This window comes from Salmo salar, chromosome ssa03 (assembly GCF_905237065.1).
Source record: "Salmo salar chromosome ssa03, Ssal_v3.1, whole genome shotgun sequence".
NCBI lineage: Eukaryota > Metazoa > Chordata > Actinopteri > Salmoniformes > Salmonidae > Salmo > Salmo salar.
In genome coordinates this window covers 15,435,390-15,447,328 of record NC_059444.1, presented here as the reverse complement: position 1 = coordinate 15,447,328, position 11,939 = coordinate 15,435,390, and the positions used below count along the sequence as shown (strand labels likewise).

Genomic DNA, 11,939 nt, shown 5'->3' with positions numbered 1-11,939 from the left:
AGGCACTTAAATCACCCTGTGAATGGCACACATACAAATCCATGTCTCAATTGTCACAAGGTCTAAAAATACTTCTTTATCCTGTCTCCTCTCCTTCATCTGTGGATTGACAAGTGACATCAGTAAGGGATCATAGCTTTCCTCAATTCACCTGGTCAGTCTATGTTATGGAAAGAATGGGTGTTTTGTACTCAGTGTATAGGCTACTAACCATTCTAAGAATTTTGAGTTGAGTTCTTTGTCAAACATTGGCTTCTAAAAAAACAACATGGTTTCTTTATCCCTCTGCAGTATCTCCTTCCTCATTTCTGTTAAAACCTATCGGTAATTACTTCCCAAATAAACCACCTCTTAGTTTATTTGCACCAAGCTGTGCAATCTCTATTAGAAATGTGTTTGGATCGGAAGACAGTATTAAAAGACTAATGTCAGCAATTTATGAGGTCAGATGTTTCCATTCAGTGACTGACTGCATACCTATGATTCCTGAGCCCATGTTTTTTATGTGCCTTGACTTGCTACAATGTATCCCCAGATGTAGCTTAGTCTACTTCTTTGTCATCATATATCCTAAACTGGACAGAGCTGTGAGAATGTTTGGAATTGGAACCAAAATAGATCACTTGCAATGAAGAATAGACTGTCACAATGACACTCACACACGTTTGGGGCTGGTAAATGAAAGTATATACGTGTGTTCATTTACATACAGCTGTCAAGTTGGCGTGGGAACATTGTCTAAGTTTCTCTAAAGACTGGACTAGTCAAGATAGCTGAAGAAACCTTCTGTGCCCCTCCCTAGTTCCTTCCCTGTTCAGTTTCTTTTGGCGACCCTGAGCGTTCTATTTTATGACATCAAACCACAATGCACCGCACTGTTTGCAGTTTACCTAAAGTCTCCATGGCAATATGGACTGGTTCGGCCCCTTATTTAAATCAGACCGGAAACAAACGTCATTTTGGGCCAATCTTAGCGCGCTAAAGTGACATAATGGAATTTTTAGGGGTAAAAAACAAGCAGAGGGTTGGGTGTACGCATACCAGTTGTGCCATCTGTGAAAAGAGTTCATACGGGCGAGAAGAACAGAAAAAGCCAAGCCACGACTATTGTTTTAGCCTCAGGGGTACAGGTAAAGGGGAACCAGAGTTTGAAGATAGGAAAAATACAGGAAACTGTAACCTGAACTGTGTGTTTTATTGCGGTTGAATCGCCTTAGTTTATGCGTAAACCTCAACATACCCTCGTGTGAGGGGTTAGAATGGAAACAACCCTCTACCCTTGTAATGTGTTGAATACTCGAGGGATTTCAAGCCTCTATTCCTACAACAGCATGATGAAGAAAGAAATTAGTCTAAACCTAGATGACCAAAGCTCGATTCTGAAACCGAATCTTCGGGACGCAGAGGGAATTCTGAACTCCCCGGACTTGGGACTCTTGAAATTGGCGACTCCGGACCTTGAACGATTGATTATCCAATCGAATGGAATGGTTACCACGATCCCAACCTCTCAGTTCCTCTACCCAAAGTCAGCCAGTGACGAACAGGAATTTGCCGAAGGCTTCGTGAAGGCGCTTGAGGATCTTCACAAGCAGAACCAGCTGAGCGAGGGGACGTGCGTACCGCCGGACAGACTGGACCTTATCGGCTCCAACGCAGCCCCAATCGGCTTGCCGTCAGATCTGCCAGTGTACACGACGTTGAACGGCTATGGAAATAGCCCATTGGGCAGCACAGTGAATTATTCCACGGATACAATTCCATTCCCACCACCACCTTCTCATCTGATGAGCGCGCATCAACAGGCGGCTGCGGCGGCGCTGTCACGACTCCAGGCGTTGAAGGACGAGCCGCAGACGGTCCCCGACATGCAGTGCTTTGGAGACAGCCCGCCTTTGTCTCCTATTGACATGGACAACCAGGAGCGCATCAAGGCAGAGAGGAAAAAGCTGCGCAACAGAATAGCGGCGTCCAAGTGCCGCAAAAGAAAGCTGGAGAGAATATCCCGTCTTGAAGACAAGGTCAAAAACCTTAAGACACAGAACACTGAACTGGCCTCCACAGCCAGTGTGCTTAGAGAGCAAGTGGCCCAGTTGAAACAAAAGGTTATGAACCATGTCAGTAATGGATGTCAACTTCTCCCAAACCAAGATCAAGATTACTAGAGGATAGTGTAGGCCTATGATGCACCCACCATATCCCCAGAGTTATCCTCTGGGGATATGGACTAACTGAAACCCAGTAGGCTATTTGCCTGTTCTAATAGAATACAAATTCATTGCTGAAAATCCATTAGAACTGGAACACTATGGGTCTCTCTTAAAAAATGTGGCTATAATTTTGTTGTTAACAGGCTAATTTTGCTGCCCTCTTCAGAGGAAAATGCACTATCTGCTCTCCAATGGACAATAATACATAGCCAACAAGGGTAGCATTATCTGCATGTAAACTGGACAATCTCAATGAGTGCAACTAAACACCAGGATGTCATTGTGCGCATGTCATCTACTGTGTAATATATAATGCCTTACTTGTTTACAAGCACTTATTTACCAATGACAAATGTATATTTTATTTACTAAAACATGTCTTATTTTGCATACTGTCTTTATATTTTCTGCAAATATGAATTGTGCATGTCTTGTAAGCTCGTGTTGGCTACAGTAATTTAATGTTGTGCAACTCTGTATCTGTCACTTTCCATGAATGTAGCCGTCGTTGTTGGCCCTATGTAGCCATTTTGAACGGGATTTTACCTCTCAAAGCTGTTTTATTAAATTCTATGAATTGTTTATTCTGTTGTCAAATGTTATTGTGGACCGACTGTACTTTATTTCAGTTCCTGTCCTATTACACATTGGGTCAGCTATTTATTATAGCCTCTGGATTAGGGTAGAATAGGTGCTTATTATAGTTATTATAGTTTTTTTTCTCTATCCTGTTGTATTACAGGCTTTGTTACATTGAAATAAAAAGGGGTAAAATAATGCTTGAACTGAACTGCATCCCTCAATGTATTTCAGGTAGGTAGCAGTGGGAGTCCTACACTATTATGCCACCTATTGGCTTGATGAGGGTAATACCATTGTCAGTTTGGACCAAGAGGCTACTGTACACCCAACACAAAAATGTGCCTCAAAGACAGATTTGAATAAATGTTGACTCATTTTTCACACAATGCTTTTATGTTTTGTTTATTAATTCCTTGTTTTCCTGGAGTTAGTGTTACAGCACAATTCACATGACTAAAACCCAAGAAAGAAACATTATTTACAGGGGGAAGATAGGATGGAGGAGGATGGAGGAGAGCTAAGAGAGAGATAGCTGAATTGAACAGATACCTAAGTCAGAGGCAAGTTTACAGCTGTAGCAAAACACAACCAACAAAACTAAAGTTAAACAATGCAGTAAAAATAATAGGACGTGATAAGTACTGATCCTACTTCGAACACTTTTCCCTTTTTGAAAATTGCCACAGTGTAGACATACATGCCAAATGCTTCTCTATCATTACTACAATATGACAAGCCTTTTATTCAGCTCTAAAAATGTCTAATAAGTCTTGTCCTAGCGGGTGTCATTTTTGGAAAGACTAAGCAAAGCTGTCTAAAGGGTCTTTGCTATGTGGGATCCTTGGGACATCCCTACCCCCCATTGAAGTTGACATTTAAAATGGTTACGTTCATGGTTAGGTAAGTGTTATGGTTAAAAGGTCAGGGTGCAGGTTAAGCTAAAGTTTAGTGCAGGGACGTCCCAAGGATCCCGGATAGCACGAACTCTGCCTAAATCCTTCAAGCAAACAGTATTTGTTAAAGACATGCCCTTTAGCAGGTTTGTTGGCTGTTAATATTTTCCATCCAGGAGAACCAGGAGACTGGATATTGACACAGTAGTGCTCTGAGAGGAATACAGTATTTACACTAGCATTACTACACCCACACTAACGGCTTCATGGTTGGTTTAAAAACATGGACAAAGTATTCCCCATTGAAACAGCTCGTACATGATCAGGAGAACATACAGTGGAATGGAAGTGTCTCCGGCAGGAGTATGTCAACACTTTAATTTCAAAGGACATCCTGGTTTTGAACCAATCTTTTTTCAATACTGATATAACCGTCTTTTTTAAACTGTGATAGTGCAGCCCGCAAACAACAATCTACAAAAAACCCAATTCATTCATAAATAAATAAATAATATACTGTGTGTAAATATAGATGGCCGTGACAAGTGACAAAATGTCTTCATGTGCCTGAGTGCATTTCGTTTGGCTCTAGCTAGTTATGTTTTCCTCATGTATATGCCAACAAGCAATTCTCTCTACACTGAAACAGCAAAATCACACAAACATGACGTTGAACATGCTTCAAAAAAAAATAAAAAAATGTCCTCCTCACAAAATCAAAAACAAACCACACTCACTGCCAGACATCGGGAAGTGATGTAGTATATGGGTGCAGTACCCAGTGTCGTTCTGACTGTGTGTGTGTGTTGTACACATGAATAAGAGGTAATTGTGCTGTAGAGAAGCAGTGTTATACACTGACAAGAAATTAGAAGCTTCATTTTCAACTATTCTTCACGCATGCTACGTTCTTAAAGCAAAACAAACCAGTTTGATTCAGAGGGGCGTGGCCCACAACAGCTTACAGAAATTCCATGAAAAAATAAATAAAAATAAAACATGCACCTCTCACAATGCACAGATATGTATACATAAATATTGTAATTGTTTACTATTTGTTTATATATTTTTACATTTTAAAATGCATATTCATTTTACTTTGAACATTTATACATACTCTTCTCTTATACTTAGACACCTTTCTCCATCAATCAATATTCTCTCTATCAAGGTTTGTGAGAAGAAAAAAAATGAACAAAAGTAAAAAAATAAAAAAATAAACAATAATAAAAACAGGGACAGGGACCAGTACTTAACACATCATGTTTTCTTTTTCTTAAATTCCGCAATGAAAAAATATTAGAAAATGACCATGACTGGTAACCAATATGCATGGGATTTTGGTCAGAAATGTTCGAAAACACAATCTCATCCAATTTTTGTTATCACATATTGACCATACCTCACTCACACCAATGGATGTGGTGGCTTAATATGTTCTGTCACCAGCCAAATCGGGGACATATACAAAAAACAGCAAAGCTATCAACAGTAAACAGATAATCAGCAATGTGGCCCTTCGAAAAAAGCCATGAAATCCTTTCAGGTTCGAGGCCGCAGTAAGGGGAGTCAGAGGAATGTGAACTTTGGACTTACAGTAGAACACCTATAGATAGACGGGGGGACTGAAATACAGAATAATGGAGTTTTTCGGCTTTTCCATTGAAACACAAACCCATCACAGACCTCTTCCACCAGCTGAGGAGGTTGTAGGAAGGGGGTGTGTGAGAGGTCAGGTGTGTGTGTGTGTGTGTGTGTGTGGTCGTATGGTGTGTTTAGCAAGCACAGTCCTGGTGGGGGCGTTCGGGCTGCTCGGTGAGCTGGGGCCCCTGTTTGGCCCCTGTGACGGCGGGGTCGGCGTTGTCCAGGCTCTCCGACATCTTCTCACAGATGATGTCCACCAGCCGCTCAAACGTCTGCTTCACGTTGATGTTGTCCTTGGCACTGCACTCAAAGTACTCAAAGCCTGCAGAGGAGAGGAAAGACAGATGTCTGATTAATTAAGAGACGTTGAAATCTAACGAGTGATGTGTACTTGTTGTAATCATCAACACTTGACATTAATTTGTCCATATATTGTTGCCCCAGAACTAATGGAATGTTATTACTCTACTGTACACAGTAACAGATTTAGCCTTGAAAACCCGACCTAGGCAACAGCGACTAGGATCTGGTTTCAATGATGGACTCTTTATGACATAGATGAACTACATCACTGCCTACATCGCTACTTTATCCGCTTAAATAAAATACTAAATAGTAGCTAGCAAGATTGAGATCACAGAGGTTATTTTTAGAGTGCATTTCACAAGTGGCTAGTTTACATCAACTACCTTCACTAAAACAACTGCAACGGTTTAGCCTGCAAACTTTGGTTTTGAATCGCCACATTCTGGCATGTCTGCCTCGTGATTTGTTGGTCGAGTTGTCAAACAAGAGCCTAGTCCCTATTGCCTACGGTCGGCTTTTAGAGACTACTGCAGGTTAGGAACATAAAACTCATTTTGTAGTGAAAGGAAACTGATAAGTTGTTATTTTACTGGGTAATTAAGTCCAGTGTTCCAACTCACCCAGTTGGTCAGAGAGCTGCCTGCCCCGGTCTGCTGCCACCACCCTCTCATCCTCCATGTCACACTTGTTTCCCACCAGCAGGACCTGGGCGTTGTCCCACGAGTACGTCTTAATCTGGGTGGACCTGACACACACATTAAAAACTGAGTTATATTAAGGATGTTATAACTTCCCAGATACTGAACATGTTTAGTTGCGTGCATGGACCCTCATCCAAGCAGGCAAAGCAACTGATGCTTGATTGGTGCTGTCATTTTTCACCCAGTCATCAAATTATTTATTTAACTTTTGCAGAACATAAACACAATACACGGACAAAAGTACAGTCGTTGTACACACACACACAAACGCGCTATTTCCCAGTGGTCCCGTACCAGTCCTGCACAGCATTGAAAGAGTCCTCGTTGGTTATGTCATACATGAGCAGGAAGCCCATGGCTCCTCTGTAGTAGGCTGTGGTGATAGTCCTGTACCGCTCCTGGCCAGCAGTGTCCTGAGAGAAGCACATGTCATATCACACAATCAGTCATTATATCATACACACATGTATACTCAGGCACAAAAATAGCCCTACAATGTACTACCACATAAAATAATGCACTAAGTTTAACCTCACATCCATCTTTAAACATTGTAGCTGCATATAACAATGTAGTTGTGGATTTAAAAAAAAAAGATACGGAATATTAAAGTTAGTATGTCAGAAGTGTAGTTATAGTATCAATTTATAGCCAGAACATGCAGCAGTGCAGTATATCAGTGTACGGTTCTGTTTTAAACAAGCACTGAGATGGCAGTGCGATAGATACTCCAGTAACATAACACAGACAGATGCAATAGCCCTCAAAGCCATTTTCTGATGTGTTTAAGCAGGTTTTATGGGCGTCACCAGGCCATAATGATGCTGCACATAGGAGAGACAGCAACGATAGACACCTTAGAAAATGAATCGAGGTAGATTTAGGAAAACTAGACATTTATCAGCATACATGTTTGTTTTTTGGCTTCAGCGATCTTATAACGTCGAGACATGATCATGTTCACAGGATCATATGAATAGAGTAAACCCACACTGACAGCATATAATCTTGATTTATTCCATACATGCCAAGCAGGATATAAATCAAGATAATATCTTGGGAGAGGGGATTTGCTCCCATTAATAAAATGCGCCTGGGATCTGGCAACTGAGAAAACCGTTCAAATTTCAATAAAAACATGTAGATCTAGGTGAGCATGTGTCATCAAATCATATTTTTCAAGATACAGTAATCATAATCCTTATAATAATAATATCCTTCTTGTGTATGTATGAAGGTAGCACCCTAGATTTGAGCTGTGTGCGCTGTTCCACAGTGAGGTCTACTCTGCTAAAAGGGGTGGATACGATGACCCACCATGACGCACGGAGTGTCACAACCAATCTTCTTCAGAACTAAACATATTTCTTACAGGAGCCAGAGACAGAGAGAGAGACACAAACCTCCTGCTAGTGTACCAATACTGCTCCTCTCTGCTGTCATGCAGTGAAGTATAGGGGTCTGACTGGCCAAAATCAAAAACAAACACACCCTCTATAAAAAGCCTAACTTTCAAGTCTAGCCTATTGTCATGGGATATTTCCCATACAGTTTTCCCCCCCATTACTTTATAGCCAACAAACTTGGAGAACTAGCCTACTTGCCAAGACTTTTGTGCTCATTCATATTTCACAAGGTAAAATAGTACTCACCAACCCTGGTCCTGGAACGCTACGTACGTTTTGTTCCAGTCCAGCTCTAATACACCCGATCATGCTCTTGTCGAGCAGTTTATTCGTTGGATTAGGTGTGTTAAGTGCTTGGTTGAAACAAAAGCCTGCACACCTTGTATAGTAGCTCTCCAGGACCAGTGTTGGGGATTAGATACCGCAATGGTTGAATCTGTCAATGTCTGTACTTCACCCAAACTAGCCAACTACATATCAGTTAGATGAGGTAAATGTGTAATTTGGTGGAGCGATCCCTTTAAAGCAAGAATACCCCTAATAACATACATGAGCCAATTTGTGTTCAACAGAGGAATAATATAATTAGTTAAGGTCAGTGTCTTACCCAGATCTGCAGCTTGATCCTCTTGTCGTTTCTGTAGATGGTCTTCACCTTGAAGTCGATGCCCACCGTGCTGACGAAGGCCGGCGTGAATGAGTCGTCTGCGTAGCGAAACAGGAAGGAGGTCTTACCCACACTGCTGTTGCCAATGATCAGGATCTTGAACATGTAGTCAAAGTTCTGGTCTGAGGACTCCTTCTGTCCATAAGTGGCTGTTGCGGAAGCCATCTTTGGAGGGATAGAATGACAACAAATTGAATTAATGCTTTTGTTGCCCATTTAAAAAATATATTTAAAAAAAATTCTGTCAAAATGGCAGATTTATCCATTTGCTTTGTCAACAATCAGAGGATCGTTTTTCAGAGAAATCCATGAGCATCTCTTTGGTAAATGTCTGAGGAAATGGGCAGGCAAGTAGACCTACCAAATTATTTTCACTCATGCTCACCCATATCCAACATATACTTTCTCTATGAAAAATTGCTACATCGAAATAAGACAGCATGTTTTGACATCAAACCAATAACTATGGAGAATTTTTTCTAAACGCTTCCAACGGCAGTGGTCAATAGAATGAGAATCATAATCTAACACCTCTCTGGGAAAGGGACAGACAACTATCAATAAAAACGGCATTGCGTCAAATCATACTGATTGATGCTGACTATTTTCAATGAGCCGTAAAGCCTTTTAGTAAATGATTGATTTGAGATTACAGTCACACCCTTCAAATGTATTTCATCAACTAAAGAGAAGGATGTTTTAAAAATATTTTTGTGAAATGCTATGATATGGTACAACATATTGAATTAAAACCAAAATACAGTTGAATTTTAAAATCGGCATATGCTTTGATTGTATGGCCTATTACAGTATCAAGGACCCATATCCACATCAGTGTGCTTGTGATGGCTTGAATGTCATTGTGTATCCTTGCAACTAGATTTAATTGATTAATACCATAATAATAATAATAATAATAATAAAAATGTGATTTTGACACTTAACATTTGGACTCCTCCCAGATCTCTTTCAGTCATTTGATACTACAGGCATCTTTGATTGATCCTAACGGTGGTGAGGACAAGCCTCGCCTGCTTTCAAATAAATGTTTCCACTAAAGTACAGGATCAAAACTGATTGACCTCCATAACATTATCTTGAGCGGTGGGAGTCTTGGAAACATCCAATGTGTCCTGTGGCACTGTATAGTCAGCTCCTGCACATTCTAGTGCGCGTATAAGGTTTAAACATAAATAAACGATACCGTAATAATCTTTATATCATGCATAGTAAAGCAATGTAATGAAAACAACATTTTGTTATAAATAAAATGTAGATAGTCATTGCTTACATTGCCTGGACATTTCAGACAGTAAAATCGCCTATGCGCACCCTGACCAAGATAAAGAAGGCGGAAACCGCAGGGCTTAGGCTAAGCATCGGCTAACCCATCAATGGCTGAGTGTTTTGAAAATAGATTTTAGCGCATGTTGTATAATTGAATGGACAGGGACATGCAGTTACACCAGGCGGTGTAACTTGACATTTGCTATACAATGTATGTAGATACTTGTATTTACATGGGTAAGCGGTCTTGGTAACTGGGAGATGAATTAGGCTAAGACCATCCCATTGGGTCACCACTGTTCAGCTAGCTATCTGACTAGTTTGACGCCTATCTAGCTAGCCAGCCAGTTGCTACTGCTTTCCTCAAGCTCGTTAGTGGGCTCGAATGGCTCACGCACCATTCAATGGGGGGGAAAAACATTTCGAAATATGTTTATTTCCCAAATAACAGTTGCTCCTGGTCATTCAATATGATTGCTGTTGTAATGGCAGAAAACCTACGCTACATTATTTTAAACAGCCGCATTGACAGCATAATCATCAGTTCACCCAATAAAAATACACGGCTCCCTGCAATTAGGCTTAGCTAGCATACTAGGCTAGCGAAGCATTCCAGCCTCGCTATATGTCAAATGAAGGTTACTCTTACTTATTTCGCGACTAAATTAGTCCTCTCCATCCTTTGATTTACAACTGGAAACATAATCTAACCCTTTCTAGTGCTATCATTTCTTTAAATGACTCGCAAAATAATGCGGCTTACCGTGAAAAGCCTTTTTTATCTGCAGCGCTATTGCAGCAGTACCCAGTGTTGCACCTGCAGAACCTTGGGCGTCACTTGATTGCCTGTCACCGAAGGGGCGGGCTCAGAGTAGAGCTAGAGGATGACTGACAGTCTTTTAAACCAATCGAGACTGTTTAAGGTCGCTGAGAGTTTTAGGGCCCACCCCCAACACCTCTCTGATAGGTAATCCATTCTTGAGGGGACTAGATATGGATAAAGGTACAAATCGATTGTCATCAAACTGTACAATAATTTTCTCATGATTAAAAAAAAACATGTTGCCTTCTATCCCTTTGCTAGTATGACTGTATTTAGAATAAGTATGTTTTGATTTAGAATGATTGTCTTATTGAAATACGTTCAGATAACAATATGTCATCTGATTTGTGTTGCAAAAAAACATGCATATCATTGCAGCATTCCATGGTCAACGTTATTCCCAATAAGCATCCATGATGTCAAAAGCATGAAGACTTCTTTATTGGCAAGGTGGACAGGCGTACAGTTACAGTAAGAGTGTTGAAACCCATAGTAAACAGTTGTGTTTGGATTGTCGAGACTGCAGACTGTATAGTTCTGGTCCGGAGAAAAACATAGGAACAATGTGCCTGAAACAAGGAGGAATCTCCTACTCTACTGATGCTATCTAGAAAACGTACAGTTATGAATATAACTACTGTTCCCTGAAGGAGGGAACAGGGTATAACATACTATAGGGGGTCAACCAATCCTATTCACCTGAAGCAAACTGAAATCAAGCCCAACGGGCCAATTAATGCCGAGCCCGCCCTCAGAAGCCCCGCCTCCCTGGCTATAATATGAGGGCTCGCATACATTTCTTAAATTCAGTACTGCTCTTCAGCGAGCCCAAACCCCCCGATGGTGTGGGGTCAAAATATGTTATACCTCGTTCCCTCCTTCAGGGAACAGTAGTTATATTCATAACTGTACATTCCCTTTCAGTTGGTCACTAGGTATAACACACTATGGGTACTTTCAATCATGCTCCAAGCCAGCTCAGAGGGTACCAAACGACAGCCCAAGCACACACACAGGTTCCACCGGCTCCACCGGCTCCAAAATGGTTTTTTTCTCTGATACTTACCCTGATACTTACCCAAGAATTTTGAACTGTCAGAACCCCATATAGGGACCTAGAACCTTAAGAGCCTGACATGTCAGAACTTGTACAAGGAACCGCAAGTCCAAAACAACAGAACACCTGTCGTGACTTGGTAAAGCGCACACGCACAATGAACCAAGGCAGCCCGCGCATTGCCATGGCAGCCCAAGGCTCAAACCCACAGGGAAACTGTGGCCTAACATTGGCCCAAGTCCATAGAAGCGATTGACGGCTCTACCCAGGGGTCCTATCCACTGGTGGTGCGGTTCCACATTGAGTGAGCCTCCATTGGAACAATTGGAGTCTGTAGACCTGAAGGTCCTTTCCTACAAGACT

General features: G+C 41.2%; 2 protein-coding genes across 2 annotated transcripts; one reads left to right on the top strand and one right to left on the bottom strand.

The window, feature by feature from the left end:
- Positions 1–1,017: 1,017 nt before the first annotated feature.
- LOC106599020 (transcription factor jun-D) lies at positions 1,018–2,792 on the top strand. Its single transcript, XM_014190066.2, has one exon. It carries the CDS (start codon positions 1,260–1,262, stop codon positions 2,163–2,165), a length of 906 nt encoding a protein of 301 aa, XP_014045541.1. The 5' UTR covers positions 1,018–1,259; the 3' UTR covers positions 2,166–2,792.
- A 386-nt stretch (positions 2,793–3,178) lies between these two features.
- LOC106599022 (ras-related protein Rab-3A) lies at positions 3,179–10,553 on the bottom strand. The gene is made up of 5 exons (XM_014190067.2): positions 10,460–10,553; positions 8,350–8,574; positions 6,631–6,749; positions 6,256–6,380; positions 3,179–5,651 (listed from the first exon to the last, which is right to left on the bottom strand). Exons 2-5 carry the CDS (start codon positions 8,572–8,574, stop codon positions 5,461–5,463), a joined length of 660 nt encoding a protein of 219 aa, XP_014045542.1. The 5' UTR covers positions 10,460–10,553; the 3' UTR covers positions 3,179–5,460.
- Positions 10,554–11,939: the final 1,386 nt, after the last annotated feature.

Coding starts and splice junctions, on each gene's coding strand:
- LOC106599020 (XM_014190066.2), top strand. CDS start 1,260: ATGGAAACAACCCTCTACCCTTGTAATGTGTTGAATACTCGAGGGATT.
- LOC106599022 (XM_014190067.2), bottom strand. CDS start 8,574: ATGGCTTCCGCAACAGCCACTTATGGACAGAAGGAGTCCTCAGACCAG. Junction 6,750..8,349: donor GGATCAAGCTGCAGATCTGG/GTAAGACACTGA, acceptor TGCTTCTCTCAG/GACACTGCTGGCCAGGAGCG. Junction 5,652..6,255: donor GCAGCTCTCTGACCAACTGG/GTGAGTTGGAAC, acceptor TCTCCTCTGCAG/GCTTTGAGTACTTTGAGTGC.